This window comes from Myodes glareolus, chromosome 18, assembly GCF_982192425.1.
Source record: "Myodes glareolus chromosome 18, mMyoGla1.1, whole genome shotgun sequence".
NCBI classification, from domain to species: domain Eukaryota; kingdom Metazoa; phylum Chordata; class Mammalia; order Rodentia; family Cricetidae; genus Myodes; species Myodes glareolus.
In genome coordinates this window covers 34,735,508-34,759,617 of record NC_142043.1, presented here as the reverse complement: position 1 = coordinate 34,759,617, position 24,110 = coordinate 34,735,508, and the positions used below count along the sequence as shown (strand labels likewise).

General features: G+C 44.6%; 1 protein-coding gene and 1 pseudogene across 10 annotated transcripts in view; one reads left to right on the top strand and one right to left on the bottom strand.

Moving 5' to 3' along the window:
* The window catches only part of Kansl3 (KAT8 regulatory NSL complex subunit 3), a 34,397-nt gene extending 15,543 nt beyond the window's left edge, over positions 1-18,854 (top strand). For 8 of the 10 annotated variants that reach the window (XM_048430359.3, XM_085679521.2, XM_048430366.3 and 5 more), the window contains 17 exons: positions 283-414; positions 787-903; positions 1,134-1,235; positions 1,342-1,413; positions 3,000-3,074; positions 3,287-3,444; positions 5,499-5,562; positions 5,987-6,187; positions 6,345-6,501; positions 7,730-7,807; positions 8,737-8,928; positions 9,939-10,020; positions 10,377-10,507; positions 11,429-11,538; positions 11,868-12,090; positions 12,414-12,547; positions 16,923-18,854. In XM_048430359.3, coding sequence (XP_048286316.1) covers positions 283-414; positions 787-903; positions 1,134-1,235; positions 1,342-1,413; positions 3,000-3,074; positions 3,287-3,444; positions 5,499-5,562; positions 5,987-6,187; positions 6,345-6,501; positions 7,730-7,807; positions 8,737-8,928; positions 9,939-10,020; positions 10,377-10,507; positions 11,429-11,538; positions 11,868-12,090; positions 12,414-12,547; positions 16,923-16,943 — 2,049 coding nt within the window. In that variant the 3' untranslated portion in view covers positions 16,944-18,854. The remainder of the gene's footprint in view (positions 1-282; positions 415-786; positions 904-1,133; positions 1,236-1,341; positions 1,414-2,999; positions 3,075-3,286; positions 3,445-5,498; positions 5,563-5,986; positions 6,188-6,344; positions 6,502-7,729; positions 7,808-8,736; positions 8,929-9,938; positions 10,021-10,376; positions 10,508-11,428; positions 11,539-11,867; positions 12,091-12,413; positions 12,548-16,922) is intronic. The other 2 variants (XM_048430361.2, XM_048430362.3) reach the window with 2 other exon arrangements.
* Positions 18,855-23,613: 4,759 nt separating this feature from the next.
* LOC148119113 (Nuclear RNase P) lies at positions 23,614-23,803 on the bottom strand (annotated as a pseudogene).
* Positions 23,804-24,110: the final 307 nt, after the last annotated feature.

The following is a 24,110-nucleotide window of genomic DNA, read 5'->3' as shown; positions in this document are numbered from 1 at the left end:
GGAATGTGTCACCCTGACTTCTGTGTGTATCCTGATAAGAAAAAGTACCCAAAATACAGTCATCTGGGAAAGGGATGGTGGAATAAACTTCAGTTCATTGGTACAGCTCACCAAATTGCCTTCCAGAGGATCATCTCTGCTTTCCTTTCACAGTGGGAGTGTACGTTGACTGTGCACTGATTTGATATGCATAAGAGCTAAGAAATGGGCTGCTGTCCTGCTGCTTGGAGGGAAGGTTTCTCACTTCACACTGGAAATGTCTTTGCCTATCCTTCTTTGTAGATCCCAACTTTAATCGACCGCATGCTTGTGTCCTCCAACACAAAGACTGGGGCTGCAGGAGCAGAGGCCTTGTCGCTCCTCCTCAAGAGGCCATGGGACCCTGCTGTTGGTGTGCTTTCTCATAACAAACCAGTAAGTTGGTTGTTCAGCCTTTACTGGCATATAAAACGTTCAGACTGACCTTAGAGGCTTGGCAGGGGAAGATAAGTGGCTTAACTTTCTTAGTAAGCTTGGGTTCTCCTCAGAGATTCTTTCCGAAGTGGGTGTTTACACTTGTGTACAGGTGCTCATGGAGGTCGGAAGAGGGAACTGAGTTACAGGCACTGGACACGGGTGCTAGGAACTGAACTCTGCTTCCCTGGAAGAGCAGTATGTGCTCTTAACTGCTGAGCCAAAAGCAAAGGATTGGTGGTTGGTGTAAGAACTGTTAGGATGCAACTGTTGAGAGTTTATAGGTGAATACCTCTCACTCAGTGGTTCTTGGATGGGATTCTTTCTCCTCAGAGCAAACTCCCTGGTTCTCCTTTGATTCTCATCGCCTCCTCTGGTCCCTCCAGCTCTGTGTTCCCTGCCTCACGCCGCCACCGCTTCTGGCAGTCACAACTTTCCTGCTTAGGCAAGGTAATTTTAAGGTCAAGAGGAATTCTGGGTAGAAATGTGGTCTTGGAGGATTAAAGAGAAGGATGTGTGGGATGGGGTCAAATTTGTTGAACTCAAATGGTGGTTCATCCCCTTAACTCTAATTTTGGCATTTAATTGTCAACTGTCTAAGAGATTTGGGTTAATAAGTTAAGCAGAATTGAGATTTGAAACTTGGCGCTGCTGCATGGATGCTCTTTTCTCCCTTTCAGGTCATCCCTGTAGCCACCCATCTGCTGAACAATGGTAGTGGGGTAGGCGTTCTGCAGTGCCTTGAACACATGATTGGGGCAGTGAGAAGCAAAGTGCTGGAGGTGAGAGTGCCCAGGTTTAGTTCATGGAGGTGCACCCAGTAGGGTGGGGTTGTTCTGTGCCCATGCACAGTCTCCTATTCACTGTTGTCTTTCTCTTGTCACAAAGATCCACAGCCATTTTCCACACAAACCCATCATCTTGATCGGTTGGAATACAGGAGCTTTGGTGGCCTGTCATGTAAGTAATTTCTGTTGTATTTGGAGGTCACTGAAAACTTAAAGGTGGTCATGGAAATAGTGCTACTGTTACTACTTTAAATTCTTCTTTGTCTTTGTGCTAGATACTTTGTGTGGGAAACTGCATTTACATTGTGGAAGACAAACTAAATGTTACTTATGGGGGACTGGAGAGATGGCTCAGTGGTTAAGAGCAGTGACTGCTCTTTGCGAGAACCCAGGTTCAATTCCCAGTACCCACATGGCAGCTCACCGTTCCAGGGCATCCGATGCCCTCATATAGACATTTAGATAGGCAAAACACCAATGTACATAAAATAAAAATAAGTTAATTATTTAAATAAATAAATGTTATTGTAGAAATGTTACTATAGGAAGAATAGAAAAATAAATTCCTTGATCTCCTCACATAGCTTTACCAGTGATCAACTCAACCAGGCTTATAGTCTTAGCCCTAGGTAGGCTGAGGTACGAAGATTGCCGTGAATTTGGGACTAACTTGGGCTATATGTAGTGAGTTCTGGGCTAGCCCAAACTTCGTAGGAGAAGAGAAAACAAAACAGTATTTAAAAGTTCCAAATATGGCCAGGTAGTGGTGGTGCACTCCTTTAACCCCAGCACTTGGGAGTCAGAGGTAAGTGGGTCTTTTGAGTTCGAGGCTAGCCTGGTCTACAGAGCAAGTTTTATAACAGTCAGGGCTACACAATGAAGCCCTGTCTCAAAAAAAAAAAAAAACAAAGTTCCAACTACTGTATTTTTTATATGTGTTTTAACAAGTAAAAAGATTTCTTTTCTCCAGACTTAAACACCATATTGTACTCTCTCTTTAGCATTTCAAATGGGGACAAATTAGTAGTTTTGAATTTGATGTTATATTCATGTTTGGTTCCTTTATAAATATTAAGGAACATTTTTTTCCCTGCATGTTTATATCAACTTGTGTAAGTGTCCTTGACTTTGGAAAGCTCCACTTCTTCCAACCTGCATAGTCAAAATAGTGAGAGCAAGCACCCACTATACCCTGCACAACCTGGGACAGAAGTTTCAGTAGCCTCTTACCTTGAGAAGTCTCTGCTGTGTGGGAGCTATCCCTTAAAACCACTGATAAGAGATTTCTCTGCTTAAGGGATAGGGTTGGCGTTTGTGTTTTTTCTATATTTTGGGGTGTTCTCTGTTCTGGGAATAAAACCCAGAGCCTTGCACATGATAGAGAGGTAAGTGTGCTACTCTGAACTTGCTGTATCGCCCAGCCTGGACATTATGTGTTACTTTGATTATATTTATTCTCAGTAATAAAGTCAGTAAGGAGGGCTCTAGTCTAGGTTGCTGGTGGGTCTGAAGTGTGACAACTGTCATCAGGCTCAGGTGTATGTGGAGGTCCTGTCAGGACTCCAGTTCTCTAGGAGGTGACTGCCTGTGTTCTATATACTTAATCATGTCATGGCTGACAAAACTGAAGGCTAAGACGAGCAAGAAAAGCTGGGACTGACTGGTGACTCTGGACTAGCCAGTCCCACCTGCCTTCTGGGGAGGCCAAGGTGCAATTAATTCATTTGTCCTAAAGATGAATGGTGCCCTTATTTACAGGTGTCTGTGATGGAATACGTCACTGCAGTTGTCTGCCTTGGGTTTCCTCTGCTTACTGTGGATGGCCCCCGAGGGGTAAGAACAAGGTCAAAGTGGTTGGTCTTTGCGGTGGGAATGGAGGACAGCAGGAAATGAGGGACAGTGGTGTGCTTACTGCGTCCAGGGTAGGTTGAGGCTGAGGCCTCCTGCAGGTTCACAACTGACTTTGACTTTTCTGAATAGCTTCAAGGTCAGTGCTTCCTGAGTACCAATTCTAAATCTAAACTGCTTCCTGCCTCTAATTTTAGGATGTAGATGATCCCCTCTTGGACATGAAGACTCCAGTCCTCTTTGTCATTGGTCAGAATTCTCTACAGTGTCACCCTGAAGCCATGGAGGACTTCCGGGAAAAGATTAGAGCAGAAAATAGCTTGGTGGTGGTCGGGGGAGCTGATGACAATCTCAGGTGGGTGCGTTCCTCTAGAGCTGAGAGGGACATGTTAGGATGGTGAAAGAAAGCTTGTCCAAGGTGGCGGTGTAATGACAGACCAGTGTGACTGAAATAACAAAAGTTGAATCCTATCATCCCAATATATGTTCAGAAGGTTGAGGCAGAAGGATTCAGTTTGAGGCCAGCCTGACCCTTGAACCAACTGTCTCAGAAACTTAAAAGACTTAAAGCTGCAAAATAGTATAAGAAATCCGAAATCTCATCTGTTTTTCACCTAAAGTTTCTTGTATAACCAAAATATAATTCTCAAAATAAGGAAACTAATGTCAATTTGATAGCATTGTCTGGTCTAAACAGCAAACTTAGATACATCAGTGTCTCCCTAATGTCTGTCTCGTTTTTGAGATAGGCTATACTCATATTTACCACGTATTGAGGATGACCTTGAACACAATCCTTCTGCCCTTAACTACTAAATCTCCATGTTCAGTCTTTAGTGATTTTTTTTTCTGTGACCTTGACACTATTAAAGACACTGACCAGGGGTTCAGAGGTTGAGAGCACTGGCTGCTCTTCCAAAGGTCCCGAGTTCAATTCCCAGCAACCACATGGTGGCTCACAACCATCTGTTATGAGATCTGATGCTCTTTCTGGTGTGCAAACAGAACACTGTATACGTAATAAATAAATAAATTTTTAAAAAAAGACACTGACCAGTTATAGGTAGTTTTAACTTTGATTGTGCAGTTGAGATAGCTGCTGTAGGGTTCTCCACTATGAAATTACTGTTTTTCCCTTTGTAATTAGGAGTCATCTTGTGGGGAGAAGATATTTTGAGATTCTTTGTCATCAAACTTTTCTTGATGTAGGCATTTAAATTTTTTTTTCTCAGTGTGAACATAGATTCACTTGTCTTAAACCTGACTGGTTACATTTTGGAGTATGAATAGAACCAAATTTTGGGAGAATTTTAGTTCTGGCTGTCCTGGAATTCTTTCTCTCTCTCTGTAGACCAGGCTGGTCTTGCACTCACAGAGATCCACCTGATTGCTTCCCAAGTGCTGGGATTAAGCCTGACTGGATACATTTTGGAGTATAAATAGAACCAAATTTTGGGAGAATTTTATCCCTGGTTGTCCTGGAACTCTCTTTCTCTCTGTAGACCAAGCTGGTCTTGAACTCACAAAGATCCACCTGACTGCTTCCCAAGTGCTGGGATTAAAGGCATGCTGTACCATGCTCAGTTTCAGATACTTGTTTTTAAACTCACAGAAATCTGCCTGCCTCGGCGTCCTGAGTGCTGAAATTAAACGGATACACTACCACGCCTGGTTTTAAAAAATTTTGGCAGAGCAGTAGTGGCGCACGCCTTTAGTCTCAGCACTTGGGAGGCAGAGGCAGGAGGATCTCTGAGTTCGCGGCCAGCCTGGTGTACAAGAGATAGTTCCAGGATAGGCTCCAAAGCTACAGAGAAACCCTGTCTCGAAAAACATTTTAAAAAAAATTAATTTTTAAGTTTTTTTTTATCATTGATTTGTGTGTGTGTGTGTGAGTGTTCACATGCCACAGCGTGTATATGAAGGTCAGAGGATAACTTAGAGTTAGTTCTCTCCTTAAACTATGAGGGTCCTGAGCAACTTAGGTTGGAGGATCAACATGAACATGGGTATTATTTGAATTAAGCTTCATTTAATTTGTTTTGGAGGCTTACTAATAACTCTCCATTGTATAACTTAAGGGCCTGGTTTTTTCTTTGCTAGGAGCCTCAGTCAGAAACCAGGTTTTTGTTACTTTGAGAAAGGGTCTTAGTTGTAGTTAAAAAAAATTTTTTTACAGCTCCCCCTTCTCTTTCTGTATGTGTATTTGAGAGAGGGAGAAAAATGTGTGAATGGAGGTACACATGTACCAGGATGTGGGAACATGGCATGTGTGTGGAGGTCAGAGGACAGCTTCCAGGTCAGTTCTCCTTTCATTCTGGGCGGCATAATTTGAACTCAGTCGTTAGGCTTCCTCTGAGACCCAGTCAGTCACCTCACTGGCCTCACTGTTTCTCTTTTTTGTCTCTTAAGAATAAGCAAAGCAAAGAAGAAATCAGAAGGGTTGACTCAAAGCATGGTGGACAGATGTATTCAGGTAAACAGTTTTCTCTTGTTTTGTATCTGGGCCTTCCATCTCTTGCCTTAGGTTTACTCTTAATGGCAGCAGCCTCACTTTGGACCATGAAGGATATCAAGTAGGTTCTATGGTATACCTAAATCACAATCAAAGAAAGGGAAAGAGAGAAAAGAAGAGCAAAGGAGAGGTGAGCTAGGATAAGGATATAGACGAGGCACCTCGGGGTGGAGTGTGCTCAGAGCTTCTTTCACATAGGCAGCTGTTAGTCTTTCTCAAGGTAGGAAGCTGGGCTTTGTGCGTGGAAAGAACCATCATTTGGGAGTAGAGTTCTGTTTACCTTGATGTTATCTAGGAGGGTTCTGTTCTCCAGTTACCTTGATGTTATCTAGGAGGGTTCTGTTCTCCAGAGGAGAACTCAGTCCTTAACTTATTTTCACACTAGGATGAGATTGTGGACTTCCTGACCGGAGTGCTCACTCGAGCTGAGGGACATGTGGGTTCTGAGCCTCGGGATCAGGATGCTGAGAAGAAGAAGAAGCCCCGGGACTTGGCCCGAAGAGACTTGGCCTTTGAAATTCCAGAGCGAGGAAGTCGGCCTGCTTCCCCAGCTGCCAAGCTCCCCACCTCCCCCTCGGGCTCAGAGGTAGTGTGTGCAGGGAGGGAGCACCTTTGTTGAGGTATGAAGATGTGTAATTGGGTATTTCTTTATGAGGATATCTGGGAATTACTATAAGGGGAGATCCAGGGAGACATGCTAAGTGATGATTGGATGCAAACCTCTTTGGACCTTCTCTACCCAGGATCTCTCCAGTGTGTCCAGCAGCCCCACCTCTAGTCCTAAGACCAAAGTGACCACAGTGACCTCTGCCCAGAAGTCCAGTCAGATTGGGACTTCCCAGTTGCTGAAAAGACATGTGCAGAGGACAGAAGCTGTGCTGACCCACAAACAAGCCCAAGGTAAAGTCTCCTGACCCAGCAGCCCCAATGAGGTCCTATTGCTTGTACTTAATGTCCTGTGGCAGTTGGAAAGTATTAGATTTGCAGCTTTTTCAGTGTGAGAGGTACCCTTTCCCATATTGCTTTTAGGCAAAATCAGGTTGAAATGAATGCCGAGACTGTGTGGGACTAGTCTTTGTGTTTGTTAGTCACAGCCTGTATGTTGGTATGCTGGAGACACTGAGCTTATGAGCTGACTGTGTGTAGTGGCCCGACCTTTCGTTTAATTACTCATTGGAGAAGTATGTATTTTACCAACCATTCCAGTAGTCGGAGGGCTTTCTAGATGATAAGTACAGAGTGACTGATTTTATTCCTCAGGGTCTAGGCCAGCTCACCAAGTTCAAAGTTACATGATGGATCATCTACAGATTATGTCAGGGTTCTACAGTTGAACTTCAGATGAGGGTGAAAAACATTTGTATTGTTGAAATTAGGGTTTGGAGGAATCTAAAGACTATATGAGGAGGTGTAGAAAAGAAAATCCAGTGAATCAAGAAAGAAACATCAGTGGCTCTGTCCCTTGTGTCGGTCTGTTCACTCCCTCCACCCCATCATGAGCCTCTGCTCACATTCCCTTTTGCTTTTAATGGAGTCAGAGTTATCTCTTAAACCCAGACGTCTTATGAGACACCACCAACAAGTGTGAGTGGGTGGATGAAGGCAACAAAAGAAGCTAGGTGCCTCGGGTCTGTGTGGATGCCCTGTGACCTGACTTTTCCTGAGTGGTGGAAAAGAGCCGAGTTCCTGGTGTAAGATTCTCTTAGAAATTTGGTGAAGGCAGAGCTAGCAGTTTACTGTACTTCTGGGTAGCATGATTAGTGGAGTTACTAAGGTCATCTTGAAGGTAGAGTGGTGAACTGGGTTTAGGGTGAGACCCAAGAGTGTCAGTGGGGACAGCAGCATCCATAAAAGCATGACTTTGGCAGAGCCGATGGGTGGGTGAGAAGTGGTAGTTAATATAAACAGAACCCTCACTGTCTGTTGCCCCTTTTTGCAGTTGACTTGCTCTAGATTGTTGAGGCTTGACAATGGCCCCAATGTGGCAAGTACACAGCAAAGTCAGGTTCTAGATCCGTCTAGTTAAGAGAGAGCACCCACTGACCATTTTCATCTTTTCCTTGTTCCCACTCTGTGCCTTCATTCTCTAGCTGGCTATGATTCTATAATTCTTTCTGATTCATTCCAGCACAGTTTGCTGCTTTTCTGAAACAAAACATGCTGGTGAGGAAAGCTTTTCCTCCTGGCGCCTCCTCCTGTCTCTTTGGTGAGTATTGCTTTCACTGCTCGCCCAGGCTTGCTGCTCTCCTCCCCTGCCTCTCACTCTTCCCTCTCGCCACTCTGTTTCTTCTTTTCCTCTGTCTTCTGTCTCCTGACTATTTCCACCAGCTCCCCTTGCTTGCGCAGTGGCCTTTGCCTTTCTCAGTTCTTTCTGTTGGTTTCTCACGGTGTTGTTTTTTTGTTTGTTTGTTTTATGTTCTGTTTTGTTTGCCATGCTTTTTGGTTCTGTTTCTCTTGTATGCCTGTGGCCTGTAAGCTTGCACTTTCATGTCTTGTTTTCTCCCTGCCTTAGTTGTTTCCATTCTGCAAGCATACCAGGCACTTAGAGCTCTTGCCTTTTTCCTCTGTCTTAGGCCAGTACATTTATTCCTAAACAGTTCTTCTAACTGATTGGTAATCAATTCCCTAACTGTGACCCCATACCAGAACCCCCCCACTTCCCAGCCCAAATTCACTGGGATGCTGTCTTTCTTCCAACCCTATCTTGTTTGCCTGTGCTAAGAAGAACTAAAGGGAGGAGACTTCTGAGTGTAAAGAGTAGGAGAACTGAGAAATCCAAAAGAATAGAGAACCAGAAGGCTTGCCTTTATACTTAGTGATCTATTAGTGGAAGCCCATATTCCCAGACTTGGTTGTGACATGGGTCGCTTCTGCCCTGTTATCTTTGGGCAGAATCTGAGATGCTGCCTCACCTAGTAGGTCCTGAGAGCCAGTAAGTCCAGCGCACCTGAATGGGCTAGAGCTATCTCTCAGATGCTCCAAGTTAGGTCCACATGGATGGGAGCCGAGGTAGAAATGAGGTGTGACCTGTACCTGGGACGTTTCTCCTGTGTGTCCCCACAAGACTGCTTTTGGCTGACTTGACTTATGATATTTATAAACTATGGAAGATCTTACCTCAACTCCATTTCTTAGTTCCCATTTCATCAGAATCTATGGAGGAAACAGAGAAAGAGGAGCTTAGGGTCCAGCTGAAGCGGCATCATCCTTCCAGTCCTCTTCCTGGTGCAAAGCCCTCCAAGCGACCAAAGATCAAAGTGTCCTTGATCTCCCAAGGGGACACAGCTGGAGGGCCTTGTGCTCTTTCTCAAGGTGGAACGCCTGAAGGTGAGTCTTTTGTGGAGTGTTTGGTAAAGGTTGACCAGCTTTCCCAGGCACACAGTTTGGCAGGCAGCCCAACCTCTGTCAGTGTGAAGGACACCTGAAACAGAGATGGTCTAAGGTCACACATGGTGGAAAGTGTCTCAACAAGAGAGACAACATAAGAGTAGTTGTGGGGCCATTTAGAACATTTCTTATTTTGTCCCTTTCTGGTTCTCAGTTAAGGTAATAAGATACTCCAGAAAGCTTAAGAGATGGAAGAACTCCCAGCTCTCCTCTAACAGCATAGCTGTACTGTTTTCACTTTCCTACAGCTGGGTGCTTTTCTCTGTCCTGCCCATAGATCTTTCTGGGGTCTCCAGAGGTAAAACTAGATAGTTATAATAAAAGATGAATTAGATATAAAACTTTAGACTCACAAAGATAGGGTAGATATTTTCTTTAATTTTGCCAAATCCAAATAGACTATTATAATTCTTGCTTGACACCCGTTCTGTTTTACGTAATTTTACAAAATTAAAGTTAAAACCTCCCTTTTCAATTTGACAGAAAGGAGGAAGTGATGTAGGATGTCTTGTACACTGCAAATATGTGTTGCTTTTATTGGTTGAATAAAGCTGCTTTGACCTATGATAGGGCAGAATATAGCTAGGCAGGAAATCCAAGCAGAGATACAGGTGAAGAAGGGCAAGGTTAAGAGAGATGCCAGCAAACAGCAAGCCACCAGAGCAGCAAGATGTGCTAGAGAATAGGTAACACCATGAAGCCACATGGTGACACACAGATTTTTAGAAATGGGTTCATCTATATGTAAGAGCTAGACTGTAAGAAGCCTGAGCCATCAGCCAAGCAATTATAATTAATATCAAGCGGCTGCGGGGACCAGCAGGTGAGAAAGAAACTGGTCCAATGGGACCAGACAGAAAAGTATCTGAATACACTTTCCAGTCTTAAGTTTAGCCTTGGTTGTAGGGGCACATTAGAACTGACCTTCGGTCGTGGGGTTTGTTCTGCAGCTTCTGGGGGGAAACCTATCACCATGACACTGGGAGCTTCAGCAGGAGCCAAGGAACTCACTGGACTTCTCACCACCTCCAAGTGAGTCCCTCCTTTCCCTTCATTCAGTCTGTGGTTCATTTGGTGTTCGGGGAAGTTGAGAGATTCTGGAATCTTTCAGTTATGGGCATGTGATTTCTTTCTCGGTGGGAGCTTTCCTTCATTTCTGTCAGTCAGGGTTCATTTTTCCTTAGGAGATCGCAGAGCATTCACTGAGTTAAGACCACAGTTCTTTAATTTAGGCATGACTTTTAGGATTAATTAAGGATAAATTAAGGACTTAGAAGCTGAAACAAAGAAACAGAAAATTCTTCCTGGCTGAATTTCTCCCTGGATGCTCTCTCTGTGACTGTGGGCTGCTACTCTTTGGATGACAGGACTCCTTTCTTTGTTTCCAGGTCAAGTCCTCCTGAAGGTGGCGTTTTAGCCAGCGCAGCGCCATCTGTGGCTTCCAGCAACACCACACCCAATGCCATCCAAACCCTGCAGAGCCGCTTAGTGGCCACTTCTCCTGGCAGCGCCCTTCCAGGTATCTTGTAGCCCTTCTCATGTCCACCAGCAGTCTTTTGGATCTGCTGCTAGGAGGTGGGCTTAGACCAGGAGCTCTGGGACTGGAGCTACAGGGAATATCTCTGCCAGCATTAGCGTGGATGAGGGTCTCTAGGAGCTGTGTTCTCTACTGTGACCATGGGCAATGCCTGTATTGTGATTCTTCTTCTTCTTTCTTAATTTTTGATTTTTCGAGACAGGGTTTCTCTATGTAACAGCCCTAGCTGTCCTGAAACTCGCTTTGTAGACCAGGCTGGCCTCAAACTCACAGAGATCGCTTGCCTCTGCCTCCCAAGTACTGGGATTAAAGATGTACACCACCACCACCCGACTGATTCTTTTTTTTCATTCATCTGACTGAATAAAACTTGGAGGTATTGCTAACCTGGATATTGGAAAATGAGATGTTTTTTCTGTGTTTGTTACTTAACGTTTTATGACCCCAGTCTTCATGGAAGGACTGGTTGCCTGATCCCATAGTTTAGAGCATTGCTGATTTACCTTTCCTTTAAGCAGATTTTTACTTTGAGAATGTTGGACTGTGTGTAATGTGGTCAAGTATCTGAATCCACTTGGCTTCTAGAGCCTTTCTTCTTACCTAAAAATAAAGAGGATTTAGGTTTCTGATTGAAGCTCTCTGCTGTTCCTAATGCCATTCAAAATGTAGACTATTGGCTTGGAACAAGTTGATTGTGCAGAGCACATCCAAGGCAGTGTCTAGCATGCATCTCCCCTTGTGTGGCATCTACTGTGTCTGCTCAGGAGACTCTCCTGGTATCTTTCTGAGGGCGGGGGAGTATCTTAGGACAAGTGTAACTTGTTGGTGAGGGTGAAAGTGTGGCTGCTTCTGGGTATGTGCAAGTGACTGACCTCTGCTGCTACCTGCCATGTCCTCTCCTAGGGGCCACTTCAGCCAGCAGCCTCCTCCAGGGCCTCAGCTTCAGCTTACAGGATATTAGCAGCAAGACCTCTGGCCTCCCAGGAAGTCCCTCTCCAGGGCCAGCCCCACAGGTATATCATCTGCTGTGTTGTCAGGACTCCTTAATTTTGTCAGGGAGATTATATCTTGAGGACAAAGAACCTTCTAAATATTCAACCAAAAAGTTACCAAATATTATATGATTTACTGTATGGCCTTGGGTGAGATTCCTGACCTCTCTGACTTGTTTCTATATCATATATTTGTGATGATTAAAGATGATAATATGCAAAATTCCTGTAAGATTACCTTAACATGTGGTAGACACTATGCACGTTAGCTTTTAATAATAGCTGTGGGCCCTCCAGGCTCTAACGTTGCGGTTGGGTGGTAACTTCTAATCATCTTGTGTGTCCAATAGGCCACCGGTGTGAAATTGCCAACCCCCATGCAGAGCCTGGGTGCCATCACCACAGGCACGAGCACCATTGTCCGTACCATTCCTGTAGCCACCACTCTCTCCTCCTTGGGTGCCACACCTGGTGGGAAGCCTACTGCTATCCACCAGCTGCTGACCAATGGGGGCCTCGCTAAGTTGGCAAGCAGCCTACCCGGCTTGGCTCAGATTTCTAACCAAGCATCAGGTAAGTCTCATGAAAATAATGGGGACTTCAGATCTGGGCTTTTCCATAGCACTTTACTGGCCGTCTCACATAGGCAAGGTGTAAACCCAGCCCCACATGGTTCTGACCTGGTTTCTTGGATTCTGTTCTGTTGGGCCAGCCCCCCGAGAGGTCTAGAGAACACAGGAAGTTTCTTCCATGCTGCCTTTCAAATTGACTGATGGGGTTGACCTACCCACCCAGGAAGGAAACCAAGAGGATGTTTTATATGGGAAGACATTGTTACCTGAAAGAGGCTATGAATCCTGTGTCTTCCTGTCTTTGTCTGTCTGTTTCTTACTTAGGCTTAAAGGTCCCCACCACCATTACTCTGACACTCCGAGGCCAGCCAAGCAGAATCACCACACTAAGCCCTATAGGTTCAGGAGCAGTGCCATCCGAGGAGCCCACCTCCCAGATGCTGCCCTCTAGCTCACAGGTGAGTTGACTTGGACACACCAGGAAGTGAGCTCAAATCCTAGGTAAATTTGGAGCCAGCAAAAGGGTTGACCATAGCTGCCATTGAACTAAATTTGTTGACAGAGCAGATTCAAATTTGAGTCCTCAGGCTTATAGCTTTATCACTTTGATCAAGGCAGGACCTCTTGGAGTCTCCTTATCTGTAAAACTAGCTATTGTGGGGATGGAGTTTGTGCACACTCAAGTGTGGCTGCTGCTGGGGTATGTTGTTGTGTATTTGCCTCTTCCTTTTCTCCTTCCACTCTTGGTTTCCTCATCCAAGCTTGTGAATAGGGGCTGAATTTCAGGCATTGTCTTTTTTGCTGTCTTGAGGGTATAAGTAGGTTTTTTAGAGTTTACCTAGGAAGTGCCATCAGCTTCTCTTAGTTGATTTCCATTATGTCTTTTTTTAAACAATAATTATTTATTTTATTTTAATATAAAATAATATTAAAATAATTTATTTTATTATTATAAATTATTTTATATTAATAATAATATTAAAATATTTTAATATTTTATATGCATTGATGTTTTACCTGCATATTTGTCTGTGTGAGGATGACAGCACCCCTGGAACTGGAGTTATCAGACAGTTGTGAGCTGCCATGTGGGTACTGGGAATTGAACCCAGGTCCTCTGAAAAAGCAGTCAGTGCTCTTAACCACTGAGCCATCTCTCCAACCCCCATTATGACTTTTTAAAGTAAAATAAATGCTCCTAATCTAAAAATGTTATCTGAAGAATCATCCAAAGATAGGAGTCTAAGCAAAAATAGTCCTGATCTAACATTGTATTCTTCACCAGTAGCTCAGTTCAACCAGGCCTTCAACATTTGAGCAAGGAGCTGTATAGGTTACTTATCTGCAGGTGAGCCCAGTCTGTATCCTTTCACTAGACCAACATGCCTGAGTACAGAGGAGCTTGTGTAGTTAGGTCTGTTGCTGTAAAGAGACAACATGACTATGGTAACTCTTAAAGGAAAACATTTAATTGGGGCTGACTTACAGTTTCAGAGGTTTCATCCGTTATTGTTATGATGGGGACATTGCATCATGCATGCAGGCATGGTGCTGAAGGAGCTGAAAGTTCTACATCTTGATCTACAGGTAGCAGGAGAAACTATGTGCCACACTAGACATAGCTTGAGCATAGGAGACTGCAAATCCCACCACAGTGACACTTATTCCAACAAGGCCACACCTCCTAATAGTGCCACTCCCTATGGGGACCATTTTACTTCAAACCAGCACAGTACTACTGCAGTTCCCGAGCCATTCTCTAAGCCCTTTTGTCTATTTGCTTTTAACAGGAAGTGCTATGCAGAGACCAGAGCCTGACATACATGGACATCTAGTTACCTCTTTTTGACAGGATTTGAAAGGGCTTTTCTTCTTCTTTTTTTTTTTTTTTAAACATTATTTGTGTGTGAGTGCATGCTCATGCTTGCTCATGCCATGGTGCATGTTTTGGAGATTAGAGGACAATATATGTCCTACATGTACCATGTGGGTTCTACCATGTGGATTCTGGGGACCAAATAGGTTATCAGACCTAGTGGCAAGAGCTTTTACCCACTGAACTGCCCTGTGGCCTATTGGAGTTTTTTTGTTTATTTTGTTTGTTTGTTTTGGTTTTTGCTTTTTGAGACAGGGTTTCTCTGTTTAGCCATGGGTGTTCTGGAACTCTCAGGCTGGTCTTGAACTCAGAGATCTGCCTTCTTTTGCCTCTCAAATGCTGGAATTAAAGGGCTTCACGCTCCATTGCCTGGCCTAGTGTTTTTAATCTTTTTTTTCAATTACAAAATAATTATGCTTATTTTAAATTATTGGAACATTACAGGAATAATATAATTTAGAAAATGTTTAAATTTCTCATGTTGCTGTTCTTATAGATAGCTTGAGAGAAAATTTTCTAGATTTCTCTGAGTTGGGGTCTCACTGTATAGCTCTAGCTGACCTGTAACTTGATACTGTAGACCAGGCTGAGATCATCCATATCTGCTAGAATGACACCCAGCCATTTTTGTTTGATTTGCCTATGTAAGGGCAGCATAAGGTTCCTTTTATTTGTCCCTCTTCATTTCTGTATTTGTTTGTTTTGTTCATTTGTTTTTCGAAACAAGGTTTCTCTAACTTTGACTGTCCTGGAACTTACTCTATAGATCAGGCTGGTCTCGAACTCAGAGTTCTGTCTGCTCTAACCTCTCGAGTGCTGGGTTAAAGGCATGCGCCACCACTGCCCAGCTTTCATTTGTTTTTGAGGCAGGGTTTCACTGTGTAGGAAGACTCACAAATACAGCCTTGTCAGCCTTGCAAATACTGTGACCACAGGCATGCACCACCATACTCAGCTGTATTTTTTTTTTCATACCCATTGAAGGAAAGGATAAGTCTGTTTATCCTTAAAAATGCATTTGAAGGGCGCTGGAGAGATGGCTCAACGGTTAAGAGAACTGACTGTTCTCCTAGATGACCCAAGTTCAATTCCCAGCATCCACATAGCAGTTCACTTCTGTCTGTAATTCCAAGATCTGACACCCTCACAAGACATACATGTACACCAATGCACATAAAAAAGTAAAAAATAAAAAAATTTAAAAACTGCATTTGAAGTCCTCTGCTTTTACATTCCATGTTACTACACGCATGGCTTTGTCCTTTTCCTACACTAGCTTTTGTTGTCTAAAAACGCAGGTCCCATACCCTTTGAGTATCATCCACATGGAATAAACACTTCCTTTTTAGTTAAAATGATTCATTAAATAGCTTTCCTAGGGGGCTGGAGATATTGCTCAGCGGTTGAGAGTATTGCCTGCTCTTCCAAAGGTCCTGAGTTCAATTCCCAGCAACCACATGGTGGCTCATGACCATCTGAAATGAGATCTGATGCCCTCTTCTGGCCTGCAGGCACACACACAGACAAGAATATTGTATACATGATTGATAGATAGATAGATAGATAGATAGATAGATAGATAGATAGATAGATAGATAGATATTTAAAAAAAATAGCTTTCCTAATATTCAACTGTCTGAATTCCAGAGTCAGTGGTTTATTCAGTATGTCCTATTCGTTTCTTTTTGTTGTTGTCTGGTGTATTTCTTTGAGATAGGGTCTTATTGCATAATCCAGGGTGGCTTTAAACTTTGATCTTCTTGACTTAGCTTCTCAGATACTAGGATTGCATGCAGCAACTAGCTCATCTTATTTTTCTTCAGTTTTGTTTGTGATGGGATCTCCTGTGTTGTTTAGGCTGGTCTCAGATGTGTAGTGTCTTCCAAGTGCCAGAATTAGAAGACCTGTGCCACCATGCCACCTGCTTACTGTTTTCTACATCCCCTTGTTTTATTATATACAAAGAAAATAAGACCCTATTATAGAAGAACAAGCTGAGAAAAGAAGAGCCTACTATTTAAGAGGAGTAACATGCTCTTTTGATTAGCTTCTATCTCACTTGAGATTTTAACTCCATTTATTGTTAGCCTATAGGGGTGTGTGTGTATGTATGTATGTGTATATGTGTTTGCTTCCACCTCGTATGTATATGTGTGTGTGTATTGTTGCTGACCAGTTTTATAAGAGATCATGTCAGTCCTTCCTGGAGTCCCTGCTTCTTTAAAATAGGACAGTCAACTCCTGTGTGCAGCCCTGTTTTGGATCTGTGTAAGCAAGTAGGAAGTGGATTTTCTGAGAGTTTATCAGACCCTTCTTCATCCTGCCCCTTAAATGTTTTTCATCTTCACTGTGGTCCTGGGGTTTTTGAAAGTGAAGTGTAGAAACGTGGTAGGCTTGTTGAAAAGATGCCGTCCTTCCACCTGGCTTCCTTCTTCCCAGACTGAAAGCTTCAGCAGTCTGGTACTCTTTATGCCTCCAAAATTCCCAGGACCTAAAGACGATATTGTCAGAAAGATGGTGGAAATTTCCCTTTAATTCTGTCTAGTCACTCACCAGTTTCTCTGCATTCCTCTCCTTCCTTGGGTGTGGTGAATGCTTCTAAGAGCTGATCATTGTGAGTTGAGCATGGATTTTACTATTGATGCTTTGTGCAGTTATCTCACTTAATCCTCGTAGCAATCCTGAGAAGCAGGTGCTGCCATCTGTGTCCACAGGTGAGGAAAAGGAAGCTCAGAGCCTGTGAGCTAGTGAGCCCCCTTCCCTAAGAAGTGGCCAGATGAGCATGACTCCAGAATGCACATTTTGTTAAGTACATGATACCAGAGGGTCTTTATCTTGTGTGTATTCTTTCCTATTGATCATTATATTGGATTGAGTTTTAGAAGTGAGGTGATTGGATCAGAGGAGTGGTTTAGCCTGGCCAGACTTTAACCCTTTTTCACCCTTCTGCCTCACAGCGCCTGCCTCCAGCACCCTGACTACGCCAGCGATATGTCCTTACCAGGTTGGTGACCGCTGCCTCAAGGTGAACAGTGTGGTCCTGCTGAGCCATCTGAGTGTCTGAAGACATCCCTAAGACAGTCGTTTTCACCTCTCTACCAGCTGTCTTTTGGGTTGGGCCTCTGGGTCTTGAGAAAGCATTAGGCCAGGTGATAACAGTGTCAGCAAGGGGAGCGCTATCCAGAGCCAGCAGGTTGGTTCCTGGAATCACCAGCAGGACTCGCCATGTATGGATTATTGGCATTTCCTCCTCAGTACTAACGTAATTTGACCCCAGTGTCAGTCTAGAACTGCTCACTGCAGTTTCATGATGAAGGCAGGGAGAACTGGGCTGTCAGCTTTGAGTCCTTTAGCTGCTGGGAAAGTGAGGAACAATGGTTACCAGGCCCCTTTCTCTTCTTCACTATGCTTTATGCATTTCCTGTACCAGAAAGCCTATAGGTCCAAAAACAGAAGGTGAGGGATGGAGCAGCCAGAGGAAATGATTGGCAGGACTCCACAAATCCTATGCTGCTGACAGTTTGGACTTGGAACTCTGACACTTGAGGACATTTGAAGATTAGCAAGTAAAAGGGAAAACCTGAATCCCTGAGAATCCTCTCTAGTGCCTGGGGATGAAACAGGTTGACCAGCTACCCTGCTGTCACTGCTGTTGTAGGAAGCTTGGGGAGGTAGGACAGTGAAGAGTTTTGTTTCCTTTCCTTAGAACTTTGACATTCTGCTGAGAAGTAGGTTTTGGTGACTACTGTGTGGCCTGAGCCTTGCAGATCATGGTCTCTGCTGATGTGGGCACTAAAGATAGACCTGAGTCTTTCATTTCCAATGACACTGTACAGATGTAGCTTGGAGCTTGACTCTGAATTTCTGTTCCAGAGCAGGCTCCTTTCCACTTCATACTTAGAAAGTTTCTGTCAAGTGAGAAATAAAGCAACTCAAGTGTGATTTTGTTCACAGGGCCTCCCCTGTAATCTGAGTGGAACATGTAGTGTTGAGGAGCCTCAGGCAATTCAGGTCAGAGACATATGATAGGAGTAGAGAGTGGTCTCCACACCCCACACTCTCGCCTTGGCTGTGGAGCTGCACGAGCAGTGCTTCACAGAGTGGGGCTGTATTCTGAAATTCAGAAGGCGTTGAGTGAATTTGAGAAGGTATGAAATCTGGAAGAAGCCTCCAGTGCTGGGGCTTTATTAGCTTCATAGTTCAGAGCATATAACCACCAAAAAAGAGAGGATAAGACTGTGGGGCTCTGTGAAACTTTGAGGGATCATTTAGGTTGGCAGGGGGCCCTGAGCAGCCCTTTGTGACTTAGGAGAACAGCTTGAACATCACTGGAGGGGCTGCTCCTGAAAGATGCTGCTGCCCCCATGTTCTGGAACCAAAGAAAACTTGTATCCTGCTTTGGTGGTGAATCTATGTACATCCCATGGGTGACTTCTGAGGCATGGCCTATATACCTTGAAGAACTGCAAAACCGAGGAAGGGGAGCTACAACACACTGACCTTCACCTTGAGGGACTGACCAACAAGGAAGTGACTGGAGTCTGTAGATCACATTCCTCAGATCCCATCTCAAACCACACTACTTGGAATGTGGAAAGACACTTGACCCTACCCATCTTGTTGCAGACTTGAGGGCATAGCTTCAGAAGGTAATACTCTTATGGAGTATGTAGAAGGATCAGGAAGGCTTTAAATTCTTGGGCAACAGATGTATTGTAAATGCTCCGTGGAAGATGTCTGTGGCTTTCAGAAGAGGTCACAGGGATAGAGACTTGTCCACCTTTGGTTGTATCACTAATAATTAGGGGGTGGATGAATTCAAAGAAGTGAGCCACCGTGATGGTTCTGATCTTACATTAGCAAAAAGAATAAAAAAACAAAACAACCAACTTTGCATTGCTTTACCTTGTTTTCTTTTGATTTTGCATGCTTTGGAAATTGCCTGTGTAGTGGAGACAGACTAGAGAGAGAGATGGTACTAGAGGTTATCTCGTGCTGTCACATGCTGAGGCCTAGGCACTGTAATTCTTAAGAAACATCAAAACAGCCAGGCAGTGGTAGTGCACACCTTTTTCCCAACACTTGGGAGGCAGAGGTAGGCAAATCTCCGAGTTTGAGGCCGGCCTGGCCTACAAATCTAGTACTGTTACACAGAGAAACCCTGTCTCAAAAAACAAAAAACCCGTCAAAACAAAAGCAAGTTTCGTGTAGTTAGGCAGGCCTCAGATTCACTGTAGCTGAACTCACCATTCTTCTGCTTCTGCCTCCTGAATGCTGGGATTACAGCATCTACTGCCACACCCAGCTGTCATTCCCTTTATAGATGAGGAAGAGGTGTGAGCTGATACCTGTCCTGGGTTCTGAGATGGAAGACCAGAAATGGAAAGCAGCCTAGGAAGTAAGGAGAATGTGTCCTTTTCAGTTCTCAGTCTACACATAGAGTCACTCACTGTTGGTCCTAGCAGACAATTGGCATCCTAAGTGCCCTTTGACTCTGAAATAAGGACTTAAAGGTAGATAAGTGGATTCTAACCTTCAGCTTGTGTATCTGTAGCAAGGGGGACCTCCTCCACCACTTTTATCTTTAGATCCTTCTTGTCTTCATTTCAGAACCCAGAACAGACCACACACACTTCTTCCCTATAAAGGAAATGACAGCTGAGTGTGACAGCAAATGCCTGTACTCACAGCGTTTAAGAGGCAGAAGAATCAGGAATTAAAGGCCAGTTCAGCTATATAGTGAATCTCAGGCCTGCCTTGGCATTGGCACTCCTGGTGGCGAGCTCTAGTAGACTGATTGGAACCTTTGGCACATTAAACTATCTTTAGCAAGGCTTATTATGTTTTCCCCCTCACTTTTACCTCTTAGGATCCCTGAATCTGCATCTGCATCAGATGAAAATTGAGGCTCTGATGCAGTTAAGATAAAACGAGTCTTTGTTGCTTTTTGTCTCATTTCCTGGTAGTAGGAAGGAATAGAGACTCAAAACTACCTCCAGTGGGCATTCTTCACCTCCCAGCTCCTTGTTTTGAGACTGGTTCTTACTCTAGCCCAGGCTGGCTAGGAACTCACTTAACCCATAGCCCAGGCCAATGTTGAGCTCCAAGCAATCTTCCTCATGAGTACGGAGATTATAGGCATGACCCTGAGTCTGACTTTGGAAAACATCTTAAGACTGGGTGCCTTGGTGCTTACCTTGTGGTTTTGTTTTCAGGATTTGGTTGTTTTTGGTTTTTTGTTTGTTTGTTTGTTTGTTTTTGGTTAGTTGGTTTTTTGTTTTGTTTTGTTTTTTGAAACAGCGTTTCTCTGTGTAACAGCCCTGGCTGTTCTGAAACTAGCTCTTGTAGACCAGGCTGGCCTCGAACTCACAGAGATCCGCATATCTCTGCCTCCTAAGTGCTGGGATTAAAGGTATGTGCCATCAAGCCACTCAAAATGGATTTGGTTGCTTTTAATTTTACCTTCTAACTATTTTACTTTATGTGTATGAATGTTTTGTCTGCATACATATATGTTTACCATATGTGTGTCTGTCGGAATCCCTGGAACTGGTATTACAGATAGCTGAGACACCATGTGGGTGCTGGAAATTGAACCCAGGATCTTCTGCAAGATCAACTTGTATATGCTCTTAACTGCTGGGTCGTCTCTCCGTTCCCCCTGGATTAATTTTTTTTTCCTGTTGTCATAGGACTGCCCAGCACAGACTGCTTAGTGGATTCCTATCTCTCAGTTCTAATTCCAAACAGCCCAATTGACCTGAGCCTACTTAGGGGCTGGTTCTTACCCCACTCACTTAATCCAGTAAGTCATGCAGTTCATACCACTGCCTTTCTAAAAGAATCGAGAAACATGAGCTATTGATCTGTTTTGCTATGTGTATGCTTCAAGACTGATAGGGCCCGTGTGCCCTGCCCTCACCAACGTGCCCCCCCTCCACCGCTGCTTGTATTGAACCTGAGTAGTATACCAAAATGAGGAAGTTAAGGACTGGGGAGATGACTCGGAGGGTAAAAGTGCTAGTTCATTAGCCTGATGACCCAAGCCTGCTTTCCCGAAACCCACATAAAAAGCTGGATTGGTTGCATGCGTTTGTAATCTCAGCACTCCTACAGGAGGGTAGAAAGTGGAAACAGTTCCCTGGAAGTTTGTGGGCCAGCTAGCCTGGGGTTCACAGTGCAGCTGTAGAAACAGGAGACCCTGCCTCAACAAAGTAGAAGGGAAGATCCAGCTCCCCGAAGCTGTCCTCTGACCTCCACTATTGTGCCATGGCATATAACGCACATAGTTTTCTGTTTTAATGAGCAAATTTTGGTTCGTTATGTGTGTGGTTCTCTCACTGTATTCTTGCAGCTACAGTCACGGCATAACTTCCCTCTGCACAGGGTTCTTGTCCTGCCCCTTGATAGTCACTGCCCATCTTAGCCCATAGCAACCACTGATCCCTTCTACAGCTCTGTAAATAGAGCCGTACAGTACATGACCTTTGAGTTGTCTCTTTTTCCCCTTGGTTTAATCCCTTTTGATGTCTGTCCAAGTTGTGTGAGGGTTTAATATAGTTTGTTCCTTTTATTGCAGAGTAGTGGTCATCGTGTGGGTGTGCCACAGCTTAAGCCTTAGCCTCTTGATGGATCCTTGTTTGCTTTAGTTTTTGAAACCAGAGCATATAGCTCGGTCATTGAAATTTTCAAGATTAGCTAGATGCTTCAGCAGCTGTCCCTTGGTTTTATCTGCTGTTCCTTCTCAGAATCCATGTTAGAAATGCACTAGGTGTTTTTTTTTTTGGATGTCTTATTTGTCCAGTCCCAGTGTGCTGTCTCTTGGTTTTCACACTCCATTTACACTTTCGTGAGCCACATCTGTTACAAGTCCACTTCTGAAGACATAAGGCCTGAGAGCTGCAGCAGCAACACAGTTATTTGCATGTTCCAAAATATGACGTTCCCTCCATTATCTTGCTTCTGCATCTGAGGCCAGAGAATTTGGGGGAGGGAAAGCATCTTGATGTCTTTAGCTGCACCAAGTGGTTGTATGCAAGTTTTTATATGGACATTTGTTTTCAGGGGTAAATGTTCAGAAGTGTGATTACTGGGTCCTGTGGTAAAGTTGTAGTTTTATAAGAGCCTGTCTTGGCTTTTCTAGACCGGTGTGCATTCCCAGCAGCGGTGTATGAGAGAGCTGCTGTCTTATCCCCACTACCACTTGTGCCTTTTATATTGTCAGTCTAACGACATGCAGGTGATGGCTCATTTGGTCTTTTATTCACGGAGTCTTGTGCGGGGCGCCATCCTGTCCAGCAGGAATGAACCCCACCAAAAACGAGAATTCCTTCTCTGGTCACATCTTTATTTGGAGCATTCCCTTGAGGAAAATTGGGGGAAGGGACGATAGAGCAGGGACGAGAGAAAGCTTAGAGAGAGGAAGTAGGGTCCCGAGGCATCTGCTTTTAAACGGTGGAGCGGCTTGAACGCTGTCCTGATTGGTTAATGCCATTCTGCTGGTCTGAGCATGTGCAGGCAAGGGTGCAGGCAGGGTTGCTCAGCCCCACGTGGCTACCTCCAAACTGCAGGACCACCTGTGCCTCCAGGTGGCTCCCAACATCTCCCCCTAATTATTGTCTTTAAGAGCAATAAGGCAAAACTATTTTCCAATCTGGTCCCCACCTAGACGCAGCATGTCAAGGATATCTCTGCTCCCACCCATCTCCAAGGAGGGAGAAAGGCAGAATAGAGTCAGTCAGAAAATTGTTAAGAGATAAGAGGTTGCACAGGGTGTTGCTCAAGTCGATGGTGTGAAACAGCTGCTCTTGGCACCGCCCAGAGGGTCATCTCTGCTGTCTCCGCATGAATCTTCCACAGCAGGACACTCAGCATCCACTGGGTCATCTTCTTTATCTCTCTGGTCGGTCTTGCTGGCATCCAGATGTATGTCAGCATTCCTAGAGAAACATAAACAAAACTCTCCTCCCAAATTAACATTTAAGAGTACTAAAAACTCTCAGTGTAAAAATTCAGCACAATCAGTACTGGAAGTAGGCTGGTTTTGAACTTAGAGACCTGTAGGTCTCTGCTTCAAAAAGCAAATCTTGTTTGCCTGTACCAGCAAAATTTTGAATTAAAAATTAAATGTAAAGAATGCAAGAGAAATCCTTTCTCTGGGGGAAGCTGTCACTGGTAGTGTAGTCCCCCTCTATTGTTTAAAAACCAAAGCAGTTGTCACTGGGAATTGAACTCATAACCTTTGGAAGAGCAGGCAATGCCCTTAACCGCTGAGCCATCTCTCCAGCTCCCCTATTCAGATGGAAAAACCTCTAGGTAGCATTTTTTATTTCACCCGTTGTCAGGGGCAATAGGTAATGGTAACCAGGTTGACGCGCCTTTATTATGATAATTAGGACCAGTTCTTTGAGGGAGAATGGACGTCGATCATCTGGCTACTTTCTGCTGACAAAGGGACGTTGTTTGGGGGATAAATGTTTTTATCTGACTGAATTTTTGGTGACAAATGTTTTTATCTGACTGAATTTTTGGCGACCTTGGCTGAGGGCGGCGGCAGCAGTGGACAGTGGCAGCTGCCATAGCTCCGCCTCTGAAGCCCCTTATGGCGCGCTCCGCATGGCCCCGCCCCGGGCCGTGTGTGGGCTCGCCGTTTCACCTCAGGCAATGAACTCGCACCGCCGGCTGTGAGTCTTTTTTAAGCTCCGGCGAGGGGGGGCATCCGCCCACCCGTGGAGGGGCTTCTCCTGCCCGGTCCGCCCGCGCGCAGAGCCCCGTTCTCTGGGAACTCACCTCCCCGCTCGCCCATGTTGCTATGGAAACACAGTTTTTTCGCAGAGCCGATTTAGCTCCTCTTTGTCTTTTATGGCGTCGCTGCTCACCACGCAGCTTCCGCCTCAGTCAGGCGAGTCCGCTCAGGTGCTGAAAAAGTCCTCCAAAAACCATAGCCCCGCCAGAAGGCCTCTGATGTCACACGGACTTTAGCCCGCCCGCGACCTGGCTATTCGCAGGCCTCTGCGGACTCCAGCAAATTTCCCGCCAGCAACTGGTTAGCATGGCCATGCCTCCCGAACGAGCTAGCACTGGAGAGTGCAATTTTGCGTCTCCCTCCTGAGTAGCTGGGATTACAGGTGTGCACCACCGTGCCT